The sequence below is a fragment of the Muntiacus reevesi genome, chromosome 3 (assembly GCF_963930625.1).
Source record: "Muntiacus reevesi chromosome 3, mMunRee1.1, whole genome shotgun sequence".
Classification (NCBI taxonomy): domain Eukaryota; kingdom Metazoa; phylum Chordata; class Mammalia; order Artiodactyla; family Cervidae; genus Muntiacus; species Muntiacus reevesi.
The window spans coordinates 249,240,126-249,261,679 of NC_089251.1; the positions used below are offsets into that span (position 1 = coordinate 249,240,126).

At 50.4% G+C, this 21,554-nt stretch overlaps 1 protein-coding gene and 1 long non-coding RNA gene across 3 annotated transcripts in view; one reads left to right on the forward strand and one right to left on the reverse strand.

Annotated features, from left to right (window-relative positions):
- The window catches only part of LOC136163487 (uncharacterized), a 490,623-nt gene that overhangs the window by 355,020 nt on the left and 114,049 nt on the right, over nucleotides 1-21,554 (reverse strand). The gene's annotated exons all lie outside the window — the stretch shown is intronic.
- On the forward strand, nucleotides 1,249-4,229 carry HOXD8 (homeobox D8). 2 transcript variants are annotated; one of them, XM_065931806.1, is made up of 2 exons: nucleotides 1,249-2,356; nucleotides 2,746-4,229. In XM_065931806.1, exons 1-2 carry the CDS (start codon nucleotides 1,813-1,815, stop codon nucleotides 3,036-3,038), a joined length of 837 nt encoding a protein of 278 aa, XP_065787878.1. In that variant the 5' UTR covers nucleotides 1,249-1,812; the 3' UTR covers nucleotides 3,039-4,229. The 2 variants fall into 2 exon arrangements, with proteins under 2 accessions (XP_065787878.1, XP_065787876.1); XM_065931804.1 differs by having other exon boundaries at nucleotides 1,250-2,356; nucleotides 2,743-4,229.

Genomic DNA, 21,554 nt, shown 5'->3' on the forward strand with positions numbered 1-21,554 from the left:
ACGCCAACAGGCTTCAGAGCCAGTTTCTAAAATCAGGAATATTTTTCCGATTCACACTCGATTTGCCCACATGATACGGGACGTTTCTCTTCCTCGTCCTTCATAGAATGAGTTTTCTCTTTCTTTACCTTTGGAAAAAATTAGTAACTTTTTAAGTTGAACACGGCGCCTGTTCTCGGCACTAACTTCCCAGGCTTGTTGCATGAACTAGAATCGTCAGAAGATGGGCGCCGCCTGCAGCTGCTTGGAACTGGCATGTTCCGAACGCCGGCCGGGAGGCTCCTTGGGGGCTCCGGGGTGTCGGTTCCCCGACCTCCGCCCGGGGCCATCGCCTGCCCAGGTCCTCTCCACGCAGGGGCTGAGACCCGGAGCCGCGCGTCCTGCCGGAGAAAATACCAGCCTCCCCAGCGTAAATCCTCCTTCGCGGCTTGGAACATTTCTGTCTGCTTTTCTACTTACTCCCTCAGCAATGCTAATGTTCCCCCTCCCCACATTCTTCAGGCTGCCCCCTGCGCCTGGTACTGACGTCTATCAAGGGTGAAATGATGGAAACTATATTCATGGGCATGATTTCCATTAAATATCAATTAACCTGGGAGCCTCAGCCAGGCGTGCAGTGCGTCAAGGGTAAATGTACATCTCATTTCCACAAGGCCCGCTCGGCTGGAAAAGAAGGGCTTACTTAGATTCGCTTTGATAATGCACTTCGGTATTGAGGTCACCTTTGTGGCCTTTAATCAAGCCACTTGGATAGGACCTAACTCAAATATTCAGTCCGGATCGTCAGTCCGGCTTGTCCTCGTTCCGTGGGCTGCGCCCGCGTGTCCAGAGGCGCAAAAGCCACGGCCAACCTCTGAGGGGTAGCTCCAGGGGCCGGGGAGGGAGTCATTTGCTCCACAGTCTCCTGGGAGTGGCCTCCCTGCCTCCCCGCGCCCCCACCCCCAAGTGTAAGGCTCCGCGGTGCCCCCGCCCTGCCGGCCGTGGCCCGCATTCCCTGGGCCCGGGGGCACGGCGAGCCCTTGGCAGTGCGGTTTTATGGGCCCCCTTTAAGGCTGGCGGAGGCATCTTCGCGCCAGCGTGAGGCGTCCCGTCGGGTGCAGAGTGTCGCCTCCGCGCGGATCCCTCCGCGCGGTTATCTCGCGTCCATCTCGCTCCCTCTCCCGGCAGTGGCGTGGTGCGAAAATGCCTCGCCGGGGCGCACCGGGGCGGCAGCCTCGGCCGCGGCGGCGAGAGCGGTGGGAGGGGGCTGCGGGGGGGGCGAGGTGAGAGGTGGCGGCGGGCAGAGGGTGTTTTTTTTTCCTTTTCCCTCCAGAGCGGGGGTTTGTAAACCGAAGCCAAAGAGTGTCTCCGTGGGCCGGGCGCACTTTTTTTGTTGTTGTCCCGGTGCGCTCAGGGCCGCCTGGTGCCTGAGAGGAAAGAGTGGAGGCAGCGGGGCAGGTCACCCGGGGTGTTGGCGAGTTTATTGCGGCCAAGCCGGCGCGCGCCGGGAGAGGCCGGGCGGGCAGTGGAACGCGGGGGCTGGGTGAGGCCCTGCGACCCGCGAGGGAGGCGGCGCGAGGTCGAGGCGGCGGGCGCGAGAGAGGAGCATGAGCGCCCAGTAGCGGAGTGCCCGCGGTTGCGGGGTCTCAGAAGCGGCGGGCGGGCGGGTGGCAGCAGCAACGTAGCCCGGCGGCCCCAGTGGCGCGAGCAGCCGCCCCAGAGGCCCCCGCGGCAGTGCGGTCGCGCTAAGGCGCGCTCCCTGCCTGCTCCGCGCCGCCCGCCCGCCCGGGGCCGCCCTACCTTGGCCCCCGGCCGCTGGCCGCCGCCGCCTCGATGAGTTCGTACTTCGTGAACCCGCTGTACTCCAAGTACAAGGCGGCGGCCGCGGCGGCGGCCGCGGCAGGCGAGGCCATCAATCCCACTTACTACGACTGTCACTTCGCGCCCGAGGTCGGCGGCCGCCACGCCGCTGCCGCCGCCTTGCAGCTCTATGGCAACAGCGCCGCCGGCTTCCCGCACGCGCACCCGCACCCGTCGCCGCCGCCCGCCGGGCCGGGCTGCAGTAGTGGGGGCGGCCCGGGCCCCGGCCAGGACTACTTCCACCCCGGCGGGGGCAGCCCAGCCGCAGCCTACCAGGCCGCCCCACCTCCTCCGCCGCCGCCTCCCCCCTGCGGTGGGATTGCCTGTCACGGGGAGCCCGCGAAGTTTTACGGATACGATAACTTACAGAGACAGCCGATTTTTACGACCCAGCAAGAGGCCGAGCTGGTACAATATCCTGACTGTAAATCGTCCAGTGGTAATATTGGCGAGGACCCAGACCACTTAAATCAGAGCTCGTCTCCTTCTCAAATGTTTCCCTGGATGAGACCACAAGGTTGGGATGCAATTTTTTTTTTTTTTTAAGCGGGGAGAGGGGGAGAAATCTGCTTTCATCTCACGTAATTGCTTTAAAACTCCCCTTTTCTCTCCCTCTCTTTTTTCTTCTGGTGTAGCTTACAGTGACTCTTATTCATGAAGTAATACAGACTTTTTTTTTTTCTTTAAAGTAGAAACCATGAAAAGATGATGGGGGTCATAATAATTGCTAGGACGTTCTCGCTGCCCCTCTTGCCTGCCCATGCTATATATTATATCAGACCTAAGGAGAGTTGTGTATATTTCACCCCTTAGACCTGTTTCAGAAACCTCCAGCAACCTGCAGACGCACCATTACATTTTTAATGTTTATTTTCCTCTTTTTTTTCTCTTTGTTTTAATCAGCAGCTCCTGGTAGACGAAGGGGAAGACAAACCTACAGTCGTTTCCAAACCTTAGAGTTGGAAAAGGAATTCCTTTTTAACCCTTATCTGACCAGGAAGAGAAGAATCGAGGTTTCCCACGCCTTAGCCCTCACCGAGAGACAGGTAAAAATCTGGTTCCAGAACAGGAGAATGAAATGGAAAAAGGAGAACAACAAGGACAAATTCCCGGTTTCCAGACAGGAGGCGAAGGATGGGGAAACAAAAAAAGAAGCCCAAGAGCTGGAGGAAGACCGAGCCGAAGGCCCGACAAATTAACTTCTACCTTTAAAATTTTACCGCAGACTATTAAAACTAATGATCAGCATATGCTGGTGGACACCACCTGGTTTTTTTTTTTGGAAAGGACTTTACCTGTGTTTCAAGCTACCTTCATGTCACTGCTCTTGAGGTTTCTGCGCTTTGAGAGGGATTTGGGTGTTTTAAAAAAAAAATGTTTCTAGTGTCGCATAGAAACAGCCCTTGAGCTGTCCTATGTAAGAGTAATTTGATACTGACCTTGTAGCTATATTTTTATAATGGTAGTTTTTAATGTCTGAGCTGGTGATTTTGCCTCGACAACGTAAACTTCCTAATGATTAGCACTAAATAATTGAATATAAAATGATTTATTAATCAAACAAGTGCACTTGAACGTTTTAAATCTTTTCTTTATGGTGAGTAAATTAAAAGAAGTTTATTAATTTTAAAAGAAATTATGCCCGCAGAATATTTACTTTATATTATGTGATTAAAATGTGTTATTTATATTTTTTCTGCTTTTATAATGAATGGTTCGGGTGCCTTTTGTTTACTCCTAAAAGGTTTCTTTGAGAATTTTGTAAATGTAATATCTCTGGGAAAAAGTCTGGGCCAAATATTGAGAAAAGCACATGTTAGCTGAGGAGTGTAATGTATAGTCCTGGCTCTGCAGCTTCCTTAAACTTGGGGAAAATGTTCGGCTAGTGACAGAAGTTTCAGGACAATGTCAAAGTTGACATTTAATAATTTTTCTATAGTTTATACAGATTATGGCAGTTTAATCATCTAGAGTGAATGAATACTTGAAAAGTCAATTATAACATTTTCACTTAGATATTTTTAGTCTGGCAAGTCACCTTGTGGAACGCCTCTCCTTTCTGAATTTGCTTTCGTTTTCAACTGTGCTTGGAATCGCCTGAAATTGCTAGGTCTTTGTGCTGTGGCCGCCGCTATGATTCCGGTTTTTGTGTGTGTGTGTGTTTTCCTGAGGAGGTGCCATATTTATTTGTATTCTCTTCTCTCTGTTTGCACGCCCATTGTGAGCCAACTTGTTGTGTGTATCTCAGATGTCGGTTGGTACGTCCTCTGCTGTTCTCCAGGTTGGCCTCACCTATTTGAAACAAGCCTTGAGAGCAAACGCAGAAAAATCCGAGTGTAAACAACCGCTGCAGAATATAGCTAGCTCCTTAATAAAAGAAATGAATCCTTTTTCTAGAGCTAGTGTCTTTGAGCGCCGCCAATAACCCTTTTCCTGAGTCAGGAACAATCTCCAGGGCTCCTGTGAAGGCAGCATCCTGCTAAAGCATCTATTTGATTTTTAAAAGGTGGGAGGGGGGTTACCTGCACCCTTGCTATAAAAATAAATAACTGCGGGAGGGGGGACTTTCTTTCCTTTCAGAGAGGGTCAGCTAGGCTATTCTAGCTTCATCTTGCTCTAAACAACCTTGATAAGATACTGGGAGAGCTTTGAACTTCGCAAAGGACTGGAGTTGTAGGCCCAGTGGGTAACAGCCCAGGGTCCAGATTATACCACAGCTTATTCCATTGAGCCAGCGCTGATGCTGGGGTTTGGGATCTGTTATTAACAAGATATCCATTTTCCACTTGAGGCTACTCCTGCAGCTGCCATTTTATGAGGGAAGAGAGGGGAAAGGGACAGGAGGGAAGAGAAGAAGTTCAAGTAAACTAACATTTCTCCCCACAAAAGGGAAAGCCCCTTTATCAGGTAGGCTTTGAAGAATTCTCTTCTTTTTCTAGATGCCTGTATGTTTTTAAAGAGGTACACTTTAATTTCCAGAGTGGCTTTTATTGCACAGGTACGAAAATGGAGTCCTATACTTTGGGGCCTGTATCACTTGTTCAGGTGATGGTGGGCTGTTTGCCTGCTGCTTCAAGGACCAGGGAAACGTTGGCACAGGTTAGGCCAGAGGCGAAGCACCACCGGGCTTTCTATCCAGGGAAGAGGCCATGGCTGTGGCATTCGCTGACCTGAGCCAGGAAAGACAATTTTAAGTCAAGGGTGGCCCGGGGGTTAAGAAACATTTGCACAAGAGGAGACAGCTGCAAACGTGCCTGCTAGATTTGGAAACGTTTTGCTCTGTGTGTTGCCTGAGACTCTGCTGTTGACTGGTTTAGAGCAAGCGTGCCAAGTGCCTGAAAGCATGGCTAGCAAACAGTCTGGCTGTGGAGAGGGTGGGAGTAGGCTGGCTAGAGACTGGGGCTGGCTAGACTCCAGCTGCCCTCCATTTAAGGGATTCCTCTATTAGCAAAATTCACTGTCTTCTACACAAGAATTCTCCCTGAAAATCATTTTTAGAGTCATTGATTTGGGCAAGACTATATGGTGGCGGATTGATGTGGAAATCACTTAAGGAAGGGAGGTAAAAATTTTTTTCCTCTCCATTTTGTGCTACTCTGAAAGTGGTGTATCTTCTGGCTCTGTTGGACCCCTAACCTATAGTAAATTCGTAGCTCATGTACACAAAAAGACTTGCAAAGCTTAGTACACTTGAGAGTATTTGTACATTTACACATTTGGTATTTTGGGTATATGTTTGTTGTACATATACATAGATTACTCATGTGGAAAGTGTTGGTAATTAGTGTAGGTATACATGCTTCCTTTTGTAGTTGGGGAAAACACAGATTTGTCTTCAAATAGAGTGTGGAATTACAAATCACACACACTCACCACCATCTTTCTTACAGTGGTTAGAAACCCCCATCTGTCTCATGCAGACAACTCCCAGTGACGAGTGCAGGAGATGCCCTTCTAATTGGCCCAAATCTGTAAACATCTGAGGGATGCAGCATATCGAACCAACATTTTTGCTGCAGAAATTTGCATAAGCCTTCAGAGAACCCTTTGGAAACAGTCGACACTTTGGTGCCCTGGACTGCTTAGAGAGTCTGCTTAGAGAGGTCTGTAAATCATTTACAGAAAAATAGGACCCTCCAATGTTAACACTGGATGAAAAAACCAAGGGTCCTAAGTGATTTAGGTTCTTGGCGTAGACCAGAAACACACAAAAGAAGGTGTGGGTCTCAACAGTTCCTAGAGAAAAGTCAGTCCAGGGGCTTCCATTTTGTGAGGTTCCACAAAGCCCAGCACATGGCTTATCTCTGCACAGGGGGAAAAAGTACAAATATGGCTGCCTTTTCAAAAGTGCAGTCTTTTCCCAGCCCTCCTTCCACCAGCTGAAATGGAGGGTCATAAACTCTGCCTTTATTTGGGTAGAGGAAAATTGACAATTGAGGTTATTTCTCAGAATGTTTCAAAACTAAACAATGTTTTGAATGTATAGATATGTGTAGACCAGCATAAAGTGTTACTGTTTGGTAAGGTCCAAAACATGCTCGATCTTGTGTAATTAAAATATTGTTTAATTATTCTTCACTGCAGAAGGTGTTATTATTTCACATCCGAACTTGTGTCCTCTGCTTTCCCACTGTTTGCTGAATCCTCACGCATCTGGTGGTGAACAGGGGAAGAGAGAACCTTTTAATGAGCCTGGCTGCTGCTTTGGGTACCTCCAGCAAAGTTGGAGCTCACTGACTTTTTCTAGAAAGAATATGACTTTTGCTGACACATGGCAACAGAAGCACTTTAATCAGAAACATCCAAGGTCATCAGAACTTTGTCAAGGGATACAAATAGCCTGCTCCAAAGGGTGCTGTGTGCTTCCTACTTAAGTGTATGACCACTTAGGTACTTACTGGGTATGAGGATGTTAACGGAGAACTTACACATTGAAATACTAATGCACATATTTATAAATGTATTACTAGAAGTCCAAAGCAGTGTCCTTGAAAGGATGGGGTGGGGGTGAGGAGAGGTTACCTCTTACAGGCAGGTTTGAAGCCTGGATGGCCACGCCCATGCATTAATGATGAAGAGAGCTAGCAAAGGATGTCTACCTTCAGCTGGGGTTCCCTGGAGCAGCTTCCATGAGAAGAGTGAAAGGAATGGCACTCCAACCTTTGAAGAAAAAGAACTATTTTTTTTCCAAGCCTGAAACTGGGGAGTTGCTTTTTTCCTGAACAAATGGAGTCCTTCTCTTCTTCAATATTGCACTGGACAGGCTCTTCAATGGACAAACATTTTGGGGGGCAAGGGAAGAGGGGGCTAGAATTAATTCCATAGAAATGTGAATTGCACTTAGGGGAGGCTTAAACAAGGATTTTCAGAGGATGTTAAAAAAGATGGACTCTTCTCTAACTCAGGACTGTCGCAGGGGGATGTTTCTATCTAGATTATAGGTTTTGGGAGTTCAAATTGTTATTTTGGAGAAGTTGACAAGTACCTAAAACCATTTCCAGTCTTTGAGCTGGGTTGGCAACTCTCCTACTGCAGAAACCCCAAGAAACAGGAGGGACCCCGATTTATGTTGGAGAGAGTTGGGTGGGGGAGAGCACACTTTTTCTTGGCCTGCAGAGCCCCGGTTTGCTGCACAAGGTCAGACTGGGTGGCTTGCCTGAAGATGAGAGGGGCAAAAACCGAAAGCGCTTGGCTGCTCTTTCAGAGAGGCCTTTTGGCAAGGGGAGGGGTGGAGAAGCCAAGTGAGGGGAGAATTGGAGGGGTGACTGACAGGATCACCTCCCCAAGCGAGCGCGGCATTCATTCTCCCTGAAACACAGTGCCCAAGGAGCAGAGGTTTCAAGCCAAAGAATCAAAATAAAAAATAAAAGGAAAAGAATTCCTAGAGAAAGGAGCCGTGAAGTCTAGAAAGGCAGAGCGAGCGGTGGAGAGGGACACAGAGGGAGAAAGAGGAGGAGGGAGGAAGAAAGAGGAGGAGGAGGGGGAGGAAGGAGAGCAGAAAAAAGGAGAGAGAAGAGGGGAGAGGGGAGAGAGAGAGAAAGAGAGGAAAAAACATGGCGCTTGCGAGCTGTATGTGCAAAATCCGCAAGGAATTGCAGTAAATTCCTTTTTGTTTGAAGAAAATTTACAACTTGGTAATAGACCTTTTTATGACCTATTTGCGGTCGTCATTGGCTGCGGCTGGTCATGTGCAGGCTCCGCTCGCCTTCACGGCCTTTTTCCTGATTTCCCAGGCGAATTTCCCCCCGCATTCTGCCTTCCTAGAGCCTCACCCCCTCTTTTTCTAACCTTTGTCTCCGCAGAGGTGGGCTCCAGTCTCCGGCTGCGGGATTGCGGGGTCCGCGGCGGCCTCGGCTCGCGCCCGGCGCCCAATTTGGCCCCACGGCCGCTTCGCCCCGGGCCGCGCCGCTGCCGCCTCCGGAGCCGGCGGGGAGCCCGGCGGGCGGGAGAGCCCGGAAGGAGCCCGGGGCGCCGAGGCCCCCACTGGCGCCGGCACCGCCCGCCGGGAGCCGCCGGCCTGCAGCCGGGTGGCCGAGTCGCGCGGTTCCGACGCGCTCCTTCTCCAACATGAGCGGGTCCCTGCCGCGCAGAGCGCGAGTAACCGGGCAGCGCCTAGTGGATTACAGCCGCCGCCGGGGCCGACCGCCGCCTCCAGCTCTGCACCTCCGGTAAGAGCGGCCCCCGCCCCGCGCCTCCAGCGCTGCCACCGAGAAGCTCGAGGCGCCCACCCGTTCGGTTAGCTCGGGAAGCCCGGCTCGACCTCCCACATTTCCCCGGGGCCTGGGAGTGCCTGTCTGCGTCCCCTGCCTCCAGATCACTCAGTTTCTGAGCGGGCGTCCCCTGGGGCCCTGGGTGGGGTCTGGCTGAGCTCAGAAATCGAAGGGAAGCCCTATTTCCTCTCGAGATTATGAGAGGTAGATAGCGGCATAGATCGAGAGCCTCTGGATCCCCGCCCTGGGAAGACTGCAGATGGTTTCTGGAGCTGTCAGCTTTGCTGGGGGTCACTACAGGCACTCTGAAATCTAGAGCAGCATTTTGCGGTTGGTCTGTGGTCAGAGGTACCTGGGAGGCTAACAGGTGTTTTCTGAGGGTTGGAGCTTGGGGGTGGGGGTGGGGTGGATTCTGTATATCCAGGATGGTGCTACGTTTGTTCATCTAGGCTTTGGTGAGTGATGCTGATTTTTAGAGTTTTTGGTTTATTGGGCCTTGTCAATGAGATGGAATTTTAAATATTAACTGCTTCTCTAGCTCTCAGATGATTTTCGTAACAACTCAAGAAAGGTTTGGCACACATCTGTCAGGTGATTCTGGGTTATTCTATGCCACAAAATGGATGCATGTTTTGAGAGGTAGTATCAAAGCAGAGGATCAGAAAACCTGGTTCAGGTCTTGGGGAAAAAACAGACATTTCAGAAATTCGAAGCATGCTTAATAAGTTCAAGCATCGCGTGTGTTTCTTATTTGTCAGAGTAGGAAAAGAGTAGACATTTTGCTCTCTAAATGTACTGTTGTGGTGTGTGTGTGTTGCCTACAAATGAATAGCATAGCAATATTTCCAACTCTACTTCAAAACTAGTGGACCAAAATATCTATGAATCTAAAGAAAATTATTTGCAGAAAGAAATGCTATTTTCTCCTACGGATTTTGAAGGGCACTTGAGCATGCAGTTCTCAAATCCCATTGCCTCTTTCCTCATGGACACGTGAAATCTTAAAACCTTAGGACAATCTGCCGCATTGCGCATGGGGTTGACCTGCGCATGGCGGAGTATTGTTTTTTCAGGAACCAGCGGAAAAGCCTAACTCAGTGTTCTCCCAAATATCCCAGTGTGACCATGCTGGCCTTGAAAGCATTTCTGAACAATAAATGATATTTTTCTAGAAAGGTATTATTAGTAAGTAACGACAGAATCACGATCGCTTCAAAATGGAGGGTTACGATTTGTGGCCAGTTGACGTGCGCAGAATTGTCGCCGATCACTAATTATGATCACTCACAAATGAGAAACTGATTTTTAAGTCCGGAATGTCTGTATTTTGTAAATGTCTCTGTTAGAGTACTGCTGAGATCATTCTTTCATATTGGTATCGAGCATTACCTACTGAAAAACAGGCCTCTGGACTGGGGCTCCCAGGGCCCTACCCTGGCAACTCCAGGAGTCCCTAAATTGCCTGGAGTTGGGGTGGGGGTGGGGACGAGTTGTGGCCATGGTGGCCAAGCCCTTGTGTTCCGAGTTTCAGTAGCCTTTCCCTGGGTTCAGTGACTGAGCGCGCCAAGTGACTAGGAACCTGGGCGGTCTGCAGGTCCAATTGCACAGCAGATGGTGATGTCATGGGCAGATATGGAGGACTAAGGGGTTCTTCCTAAGTCTGTAGTAGCATTAAGAGCTTAAATAGTCAATTGCATCTAAGGGAATAAACACGCTGCCAGTCACATTTGAACTCAGGCCACTGAGTCCAAGAGGAAACTAGTCAACGCTTTTGCCACTACCGGAAATGCCCCCACTGTCCCTGTTAACCCAATTTTTAAACACTTAAACGAAATTTAAAAGATACTTGGACCCAACGAGCTCACAAGCGGGGAAGTGTAACTCCCACAGTCCTCGAACGGAACCTCTAACCGTGTATAGATCAGGGAACCAATGGCACGTCCGGGCCTTAGTGTCTAAGGTCAGGCAATGAGCTGGGCTTGCGCTCTCCCGGAGGACCAGGGAAAAGAGCGAAGCTCGTTGTTATAAACGTGGTCAAGCACCAGGGTTGAAAACCGAACGTATTTTCCTGTCAGATGCTCCTCCAAATAAATATATCTCGCCAGAATTCTGTTTTCCGAGCTCGAGAAGCAGGGGAAATCGGAACAAAGACAGTATTTCACTCTGGGCTGGCAGGCAGCTGCTAGAGGTATTTACGGCCTTGCCGCAGTGCGACCGCCGGGCAGGGCACGCGGGGGCACCGGAAGCTGGGGAGAAGCCACCAAGAAGTCGGAATTCCGACTTAAGTCCAATTTAGGGCCAATTTTTCGAAATTAATGCGAAAAGATACCCTCTTTCTAGGAACTGGTCTCTTGGACTTCATAGTTGTGCAGAATGAGGGAGAACTCCTACTCTCTGGACGTAGGGTGGTTCCCTCTCCCCCTCCCCCCCCCCAGCCTTGATTAACGATTGGGGAGAAGGCGTGCGCTGGATATGAAACTGCTGACCCAAAGGACAACCTGGAGGGTTTACTGGAAACATGGCGATTTTGTTGGTTTGGCGGAACAGGGCTTGCAGATCAGAAAGGACGCTTGAAGCTTTTAACAGGTTTTCCTGCAAAAGTCTGTTTCCTGTGTCTCTAAGATGCGGCGTTCAGGCTCTTCTGCAGTTAGGCGCTGCCGCAGCCCGCACTGCGCACACCTCCCGACAGCGCAGTGCGGGGTTGCGCCTGCCTAGCCCGCTCGCCCAGCGTCCGGCGCATGTGCAATGAAATAACCCCGCCTGGGGATCCAACCAGCAAAGAACGGCTGGGGGGAGGGGGCGAGTGGACTCAGAGCTGGAAGATAAAACCCGATCTCTCCACTCCACCCTCCCTCAGGATTCGCTCCTCATCTTTCCTTTATTCTAGCCTTCAATCTAAATCTAGCCAAACATCTTGCCCTTGACCACGTTTTTTCAATCATCTTGACTCACCACCTCACCTCAATTTAAATCTGTACTTTAGAAATAGTCTGCAAATACGAGCTAGTGACCAGAAGAAAACCAAATCTTTCTTTCATGGTGTTAAAATAAACATACATACATTTTTTTAACACCTTAAAAGATTATCTATATATAGATAGATAGATAGATAGATAAATATGTATATAATCCTCAGGGAAGTGTATTTTTTCAGCCTGGTGCTTCTGCTTTGGGAAAAGGCCTTTCCTCTTGGCGCCTGTTCAAATCGCCCAACTTCAGGCCAATTCTTCAACCGGACCATTCTCGGATCTTGTTACGCCAGCACAGCACGTTCGAAGGCTCTGTGGGGACCAGTGGCTCAGCAGAAAGCGGTCAAACAAATAATAAATAAATAAATGCACGAACTGTAGGGTTTTCCCGCCTGGGCTCGCCTAATTAACGGAGGATGCACACTCCTGGGTCGCGAGCCTGCTGTCAGTGCTGGGGGTGGGAGTGGGGGTGGGAGTGGGGGTGGGGGCGGCCTCAGGGGCCTCTCCTTCTGGCCGCCCCAAGGGGAAGGGAGGACCGGCTCAAAGCCTCTGACTCGGGAAGACCTCTGCCGGGCCTCGGGCTTCCGGGGCTGGAGCAGTCCCCCTGCTCTGCTGTCTGGCGCCTTGTCCAGGAGGAGGCGCTGTAGGACAAGCGTCCTGTCGGCTACGGAGGCGCGGGAGATGCCCCGGGCGCTCGCGGGCGGGAGCGTGGGAGGGACACTGACCCCGCCCCGCCCTCTCCCCGCCCTCCACCCCCGCTCACGAAGTGTTTTCGGCCAACGAGCATAGTTGGCGATGCGGCGCCCACCCCCAGGGGCGGCTTCCCGGACTGGCAGCAAAGGCAGCCCAGAGGCCCGGGACCCTGAAGGCAGGTTCCGGGGTGGCGGGCCACCTCACTTCCTCCGCCTTCCCGGAGGGGGCGCGATTTCTGCGCTTTGGGCTCTGACGAGCAGGAAAAGAGGGTCTGGTGGTGGGGCAAGCCACGCCCAATCCCTACCAGCCCTTCATTCGAGCTGCTGTTCTTGCCACTTTCCTTTCCTGCAATTCCTGGTACCTAGAACCGGCAGCCTTGAAAAGCCGAGTGTTCAGCGTCGCCTGCCTCAAGCCGAGGGGCTTGCCTAGGCTCACTTAGAACAAGGCCTAGGCCCCGGGACTCCCTCGAGGCTCCGAGACCCAGGGTGACTCTTGCCTACGGCTTGAAAACCCCGCAGTTGCTCCTTTTACCCCTTTTCACACCACCTCCACACTCTTCTTTACCCATTACAGCCATTTCAGGCCTTTGGTGGGCTCCATGGGGGTGTTTCTTGCATCAGCGGTGACATCCCCAGCTGGCTCTGATCCAACCCCACTGTTCCTTGTTGTCTCCTGGCAACAGTCTTGCTTCCCTCATTTCCCTACATTAGAGCAGTGATTCTTAATGAAGGCTTGCATTCAAGCCTCTTCTGTATAATGCAGGTTCCTTTGTTTCATGCCAGATTTACTGAATCAGGATGTCTAGAACCTGCAGTTTATAAACACTCTCCACCATGGCAGTTAAGATGTATGCTTATGTTTGAGTATTGATCGAGGGTCTTTCCTGTATCTTTTATGATTCTGTGGTCTACAGGGGCCAAGTTCTCTCTACCATTTAGCAATGCCCCGCCCCCTAGTTAAGGGAGCTCCCTCCTTCATTAGGTTTTCTAATGTCACTACCCGATAAGCTGACTAGTTGCTACCATCTAGGGAAGGGGAAATGGACCACTTGCTAACTGAGAGTGTGAGTAGGTTCTGGGTACAGACTGCCTTCTTTCAAATTTGTTCCGCTTAACTGTTGTGTGAGTTTAGGCAAGTAGGGCAAACTCTCTGGGCTTGTTTCCTCATGCGGAAAGCAGGGATAATTAGAGTACCTTCAAGGGTTGTTAGGAGGATTTTTACTTACATAGCACTACTGTTTGCCCAGCACTATTCTCTATTTTACATACATTAACTCACTGATTAGGCACTTAAAATGGGTTTTTGGCACAAGCCAAACATGCAATACCTGTTTCAATCACATATTGAATAACAAGCATTCAATAGGTCTTTCTTATCATCAGTATCCTTTTTCTGCTTAATAATCAGGCCTAGACTTTTAGAGCTGAGAGAGACCTGGTTCATGCAGCCAGTGCCTGAATTGTTCAGAGAAGACAGGCCTAGGCTTGGTCACAGGAGAACATGGATCTGGGACTTCCTCTGTTGCTGTAGTGGGTCTCATAGGCCCTGTTTCCTTGGGTCTCATTGGTTGGCATCTGCCTACAAGTAGACTTCAGGGCCATATCCAAGAGAAAGGTGCCCCTAGCTCCTCAGTGGGCAGATATCAGGTAGCGGAAGCCTCATACCCACGCAGGCACATCCGTGACTCCTACAGAAGGCTCAGGTCTTACTAGAGAGCAGGCCCTACTGGCCGCCTTCTGGAGCCACCTTCCTTACCACCACCCATCAGTCACAGCCTCTTTTACAGCCCCAAGGCAAGTACCCTTTTTTCAGTATCTTGAAAGCTGGGACAGAGTGGAAAAGCAAAAGGCCAGTGGCAACACAAAGGAGGCAAGGAGTGCTCCACACCCTTAATCTGCTTGTGTTCCAAGATCTGGGCGCCAGGGCCATGGCTGAGCTCCCATGGTGTGGGCCATGGTGGTGTCAAGGTGTGTCTTAAAGAGGCCTAGCCCCCTCAGATCTCTGTCAGCCCATTTTTTGAGATTCTTTATATCTTTTAAAAGGAATTATATAAATACTATCCCAGACTGTAATCCACATATAGATATACACCCCTCCCATGCAGCCAGGTTCTACCCCTTACCCCTGGCCGCCAGGACTTCTGACTACAGACTTTTCCTAAGAGGGCCTCTGCAGCCCTTGGCCAAGCCGGAGTTCACCTGGGTCAGATTTTCTGTCCAAACACCCTTTGTCTCTCCTGCTATAAACCATGTCTGGCAGAGTTTGGCCCGTGAAATTGGGCAGTGCCACAGTTGCCCAGTGACCCCCATCTCCTGACCCATCTAACCTCTGTTCTTGGTTCTCAATGGGCTTAGATGGCTACCCGACACCCTGCTTTTCTTGGACCCACTGGAGCTTTTTCCAGGTCTGACCCCCCATTAGAGGTCCTGCACCAGAGTCCGTTCTTTTGGATGCCACGTCGCACTATTGCAATTGTTACCTCTGGGGCTACCTCTCCTTCCCAGAAGACACCAAGGCAGAGTTCCAGTGAGCAGACCCCACTGTAGGGGGAGGGGGTGGGGGTAGCAGGAGAAGTGTTCCCCTTTCAGCGATAGAGCATAGTGTCAGGAATATGAATTTATATTTCTCTCCTGCTTGGGACTCCCTGTTTAGCCCTTCTCTGGCTCTTCCCCAGTCTGTGTCCCTAAGTGCCAGGTCTGGCAGTTTTCCTTCCTACCCCTGGTCTGGGGGATTCATCTGAAGTCTCATTCCCACTTATCCTGATTGTGGAGATAGTTAAGAGAAGAGTTCAATACCACCTCTGGGTAAGAGGCCTCTTGCAAGTCAAGGTCAGAATATCCTTTCCTAGGCCACATAGCAAGGGCCTCTAGGGCAGGCAGAGTGGACTTCCTTACATTTGGAGTGCAGCTGATGCCTCTTGGGCCCCTTTGTTTTCTCCTCCTTCCTGGGAGTGGCTCTGGCATCTGGGTTGGGAGAGCCCTGCAGGGGACTTTAGCTCATGGGAGCTCTCTGAGCAGAAACTCCCAGAACTGGCTCTTTCCAGTCAGATGGGGAAGATGGTGCTCAGAATCTCACTGTACCCAGCAACAGGTTTCTAAGAAGGCTTCTACATCTTCTCCCACACCACTACCTCTTCTCCCCCACCTCGTCTTCATGACTTACCACCACCACCATTGACAGTCCTTGGAAAAGCCCCAACAAATTGGCTGAAGCTAGTCTGCTCTTCTCCCTGATGCTCAGCTTTCTTACTAGACAGAGTTTGCTCTTCCCCATTCCACTCTATCATTCATCTAAAAAAGCCCAAAATTGGGGGCAGGGGCCAAGGGAAGATTGGAAAACACTCTCCTTTATCATGTTGTCTGGCTATCCTAAGATTAGAAAGTAATTGAAGTTATGTGCCTCAGTGTCTTCCTTTCTTTCCTCCTCTCCCCTCAGCAGAGCTAGTTACTTTCCTTTTATCATCTAAATATACAGAGTGGGCTGTATAATTTTACTCTTCTTATGTAAGCCACAGTGAAGTCTGTAGGTAAACCCCAGTCATCATCTTTCATTATCATTCATTCAAAAAATGTCTCTTGAGCCATTAGGTGCCAGACATTGTTTCAAACACCATCTCCTCAGTATGGTCTTCTCTTTACACCACCCTCCTCCCATAAAAAGCTCATCACAACTGCCTGGAATGTCATATATCCTTTGGTTAATTCAGTTTTATTAACTTAAGGAAAAATAAAGAAGGCTTTCCCAAGCCCTCAAACTTTTTTAAATGGATTAACAAGGACTTGTTTTGAAGCTGCTCACCTAATGCTAATAGAGCCAGAAAACAGTTTTTAAATGTTTCATCTTTACTCATATTTTAAAAACAGATGCTACCAACTGTAAAAGAAAAAGATACTTCTTAGTGGGCTAATGGGGTGGGGGTTGTAGGAGAGAAAGAAATGCCATACAGTCTGGACTAATAGCTCCCTGCTTTCTATCCAATGAATGTGAAATTAGGAAATGGGTTTAGAAATGCACAGAGAATGGGTGGAAATTAGAAAGCAAAGAGATTTTAGTACGAGTCTCTTTCATGGGTTTGATAGGACTTGCTAATGAGAACTTTCACAACTGAATTTTATTTAGAAATCTTAGATGTATGTGTGCTCTACAAAGCTACAGAGAGCATCCATTCTTTTAATCAGAATAGTCAAAATCACATGTTTTCACACTATTTGGTAGCAACTCTAGCGGGCTGTGGAAGGATGCTGGGGGGGGGGTGGCAGTATCAATTCTCTTTTCATTCATTCCCTTTGGTGGGAGCTGGGGGTGTCCTTCTCACCCCCACTACCCTAAGCACAGAGTCACACCCTCCAGTGGAGCAGTGCTCAGGCCCAAGCTCTTTTCTTGGTTTTCTCAGCGGGAGAGCAGGCTGCCTCCTCCTCTCTTAGGCTCTTCCTCTGATGGAGGTGGCAGTGGGGGTGTGTGTGGAGGGGTAAGAGCAGGCAGAGATACCATCTTATCCAGATTTGGAGCCCAGGCCCTGTGGTTGGGGCACTGTGGGACTGGGGACATCTGACTTCCTGGGCTTGGGTTCCTTAAGAGCCTCATTTGCTTCCTCACACCCTGTCTCCTTCACACCAGGGCTGTTTTATTGTTTTATAACCTTCTTTAGAGCTTCAGTTGCCAAAGATGCCCGATGAGGCTATTCTCTACTTTCTCACATCACCAAACCCCAAGTCTTGCTGTTTTAAGCAGTTTGGTCACTTGCAAAGGCTTCCCTTCCAGATCTAAGCAAATTACAGAAACCTCTAGGCATGTGGCTACCTTCAACTTTTGCTGAGCCCATTCACAACAATACCGAGCCAAGTGTTAACTCCAACTGCCACCCCCACCCCCAAGCCCACCCAGCCTCCAGCCACTCTTTTCTTATTGAAGCTAAAACAAAATCTGAAATAACTTCTGGTATAAGCCAATAGAAATGACCTTTGGCTTTCCTCTTTATTTACCACATCTAGAGCTAGAAAATTATTGAAATAAAGGAGTTGATGGTACTCACAGCGGATGCAGCCAAAGAATCATAAGACATGCCCACCAACCAGCCTTTTCCAAATAGCACTATCTCCCCCTCTAAACAGAGTCCCTGAAAAGATGCTGTTTGAAAAGACCAGGGTATTGATATGAATATGACTTCCCCCCTTGAATCCTAGATATTTGGAACTATTTAAATGTGAGGGAACAGTTGCAGTGAACCTTTATTTAGTGAATAAAAGTTTAAAGCCGAAGGTTATTTATGGTTCTGCAGAGATGGGACCTGAGTGGCTATTTACGAGCACGTGATTCCAATAAACTTTGTTTTATGGCTTGAGAGTTGACAAGCCAAAATATAATTCCCACCATAAATTAGGTTAAGAGCATACAAGTGCAGATGCTTGGTTCCTGGAGCAGCGATAGGAAAGTGAGAGGCTCCAGCTAGCGCCGGGTTCAGAAGGAGACAGGTCTGCTCCCAGCTCCCCTGCCCACTGGGAGAGAAAACCAGTAAGTCACTTATTACTTTTTCCCAGGACAACTCCAGGGGTGGGAGATTTCTCTGCCCCATATATTCTGCCTGGTGGTGGGGAGAAGTCCCATGGAAGTTAATTTTAGCTTAACCTAAATCAAGAAATAGGATGGGAATCCCCTCTCCCTTCTAGACACAGAAAGTTAGGAACTGAGGGCTCTCACCTCACCAGAGGAACTTTCTATTTCTCACCTTCTCAGAGTGAAGTTCTGCTTCAGAAGTGGAATAAAACGGGTAGCCTAGGTGGACGGATAGAAAGTTTAAGGGTGGAGATGCTCTGCCTCTGAGATTTCTCCGAGAAGATCCCTGTCCCAGAATAAAACTAGAGGAGGCTGAAAGCTGGACCCCAGCCCCTGTGAGGACCACTGCTTCTTGAGATTGCCTTGTGGGTTCTCCAGCAAAAATGCTGATGAAATGATGTCATACCCACAGAACTGTATAACAGTCTAAAGCGTTGCCATTTACCTTTAAACCCATCGATTTTCCTCTTCCTTGGCTATCGTTTGGTCCTCATTTCCCTTGGAAATTGCTCTTTGTTTTGAATTAGAGCAGAAGTGGGACGGCAAGTCCCAGCCTTGCCTGGTCCTTCTTTGAGAAGAAGACAGTTTTGAGGGGGCACTGGCTGGAGCTGGGGAATTTGAAACCAATCTGAAATTGGAAAGGGAGTGCTGAGTTGCTCCAGCTCGAGACAGACGGGGCGCTGGGGCAAGGGACAGATGCAGCGGCTGCCCCCTGCCCAGTGGACCTGCGCCCACCCAGCCGATTGTGCAGGAGGACACACACAAAGGCCCGTTTTCTCCTCGCTTGCCGTTTTCCCACGGGGGAAGCCCTGTTACAGACCGCCTGAGTCGGGCCAGGCAGAAAGTAAGGTTTTGCCCAAAGGGGTGCATGGCGTGGGGGAGGTGATGGGGGCATACTCTCCTACCGCGGGTCTGCCCTTGAGCACTGCAGTCTCCCGCTTCGCGGAGAACTTGGCGCAGTTCCTAGGGGCGGGCATCCGAAGCAGGAGGGAGGTCCGGGTATTGGTGGGGTGTCTGGGCCTTGTCATTTTTCTGTGTATCATCCATCTCTGTTTTATTATCCTGTGGAATTTAAGTGACCCCGTTTTCATTGCAACAGGTTCGGGACCGTGAGACACCACCACTGTAAGTACCTCCCCGTTTCTTCCGAATCGCGAAGGGGCGGTATTGATAACTGGGCGGGTGTGGGGAGAAGGGCCGAGCCAGGGGGACGGGCGGGTGGAAAAATGGCCCTGCCTCCCCAGGCCTGGGTATACGAGGGGAGCCCGATTTGGAACTGGAGGGTCTAAGCTGGACTCCCGGGAAGATTTTCTGGGGCCTAGTTTGCAGTCACCTCACTAAGGGAACGCGCCGCGGGCACGCCTCGCCCGTGTCTCCTAGGGCCTCCCCGGACCTTCCCGGCCTGCCCTGGCCTCCCCAGCTCGGACAGGTGCAGCTCCGCCGCAGCGGACGCGTCTGTGAAGAGCTTGCAGCTAATTAGCAGCCTGCACTATTAACAAGTTGCGCCGAGCATCGCCTTCTGCTCGAACCAACCTGCTAAGCACCCAGGCAACGCGATCCCCATTCGCCGCCCAGCCCAGCTTAACCCGGTCCAGCCAGCCTGGCCCCCACTTTCTCTTGCATTTTTTTGTTGTTGTTGTTTTTTGTTTTCTTTCTTTTTTTTTTTTTAATAAAAAGAAGGAGGAGGGGGAACGCAACCCTTTACGGCTGCGGGTGTGTTGGGTTGGCCCGCTTCCGGGGAGGGCTGAAAATTCTGAGCTTTAGGAGAAAGTCCCTCCTATCCTCTCCCCCGGCCCAGCCCCGGCCTCAGCGATTTGGGTCCTGGGTTGGGGACTCCGGCTGAGGAAGGAGGGAGGGATGCGGCCCTTCTAATTCACTCCTGCTTCTTTCTAACCGCAATTCAAGAATTTCTGCACCTGAGCCGCTAGCGTTGCAGGCAGACAAGGGGGAGGGGTGTTTGGGGTGCGGTGGGGGGCAGAGATTCTTGGGGTGTTGGGCTCAAAAGTTTGACTCTTTCAGAGTTGCTTCTGCCGCGGAAGACAGGTACACTTCTGAAGAGGCCTGTGAACTCTCCAGGAAGTCTATCTCATTAAGATGATGGTGGTGGGGAGAGACTCCAGGAAAGACCAGGGGCCCCTCCCTCATGCAAAACGTAGATGATTTTATTTTAATGAGAGATGGAATGTGTGAAGATGTTAAGAACCAGGCACCCTCCCTTTCTGGTGAGACAACCTCTTTCTAGGGTCGGAGAAGATAGGGCTTGGCTCTGGGCCAGATTTCTGCCCTCCAGGCTGGGTGACATAATCAACTCCCTGGGGGCTGTGCCCCCCCACCCCAGGAGTGGAGGATCCATGCAGTACATAGTTCAGCTCTACGAATCAGGCTGTCTCAAGTGAAACAGGCCCCCCAGCTCCAGGCCGGAAAATCCAGCGTCCCCAGAACTCCTGGTCTTGCCCTCTTCTGTGGCTCCCCTGGCTCTGGGTGCTTATCTCTGTGGATGCTCCTTGCTTGAAAACCCAGGACTGGCACCCTGTAGCTGAACGCAGCACAAAAAGCCGGAGACATCAAAAGCATTTGTATGGGCAGTTGAGCGGGAGGTGAATATTTAACGCTTTTGTTCATCAATAACTCATTGGCTTTGACCTGTCTGAAGGAGTGGAGCAATAAGGTGAAATGCAGGTCACAGCGTCTAATAAATATGAAAATGTGTACCCTCACCCAGGTCCCCACTCATCCCAGCAGGCTCCCCCAATCTGTCTGGATAAAGTCTAGACCCAAGGTCCCCAGGAGCTCTTGGCATTAAAGGAAGGTGGGGGAACCCCCTGGGACAGGGGAGTTGGGTGTGGGGCAGTTTCAGAGGTCTTGTTAGAATTGGCACCGGGAAATCCCTACAAAATAGCCAAAGCACTGGAACCAAAGGATTGGGGGGAGTGTGTGGGGAGTGTGCAAAGTGCAGAGAAGTCAGTCAATTTTGCCAGACTAGGGGTGGGGGGAGTGGAGGGAATTCTCCCTGTTCCACCCCACCAGGCCCAAGTTGAGGCTTGAAAACAATTTTTGAATCATGAAGGTAAAATAAAAAAAAAAAGAAATACCTCTAGCTTAGAGTTAAGGATCCAAAATCCTCACCCAAGCCTGGGCATCCCTCTGTCCCCCAAATCCTCCCAGTCCTGAGCCCTCTTGGTGCTATGAATGAGGGGTGAGCCCCAGACTGCGCTGAAGCACTGGGGCGGGCACACTTCGTGAACTTTTGTACTCTTGTGTGCTGCTGTCGGCAAAGCAAAAATAATGAAACTTTGTGATATGTTTGTAAATGATTTCGAATGACCCCTCGCCCTGCCCTTCACCATTAGCACGCCAGCCCCAGCCCAGGACAGCTCGGTGCCTGCAAGCAGCGCCTGCCTCGGGGTGGTAAGCAGCAGCCGCACAGAGAGGCCAGCCGGGCTCAGAGCCCTGAAAGGTAAACGTGCGACTTCTTGGAGAACTAGCTTGGCCAGCCAACCTGGCTTGCCCTAGCAGTGGGCAAGAGAAGGGGCAGAAGATATTCCTTCTTGCCTCTTTTTCTTCTGCCACTAAGGGCATTTTCTCCTTTCTGGAAAATACCACTTGATAAGGGAGGGGGTGTTATGTGCATCCGGAAAGGGGATAATAATACAGTCGCCATTCTGCAATGGATTATTTTTCTTCTGTTCTTTTCTTTCTTTCTTAAGAAGACTGTCCTGACTCCTTGGCTGCTTGGTAACCCCAGCTCTGGTACAAGGATGGGGAACTCGTTGCTGCAAATTGCCACCGA

Bases quoted from the DNA above. Each gene is read 5' to 3' on its own strand.
- HOXD8 (XM_065931804.1), top strand. From the start codon at position 1,813: ATGAGTTCGTACTTCGTGAACCCGCTGTACTCCAAGTACAAGGCGGCG. The intron at 2,357-2,742 runs GTTGGGATGCAA...TGTTTTAATCAG, and splicing joins TCCCTGGATGAGACCACAAG to CAGCTCCTGGTAGACGAAGG.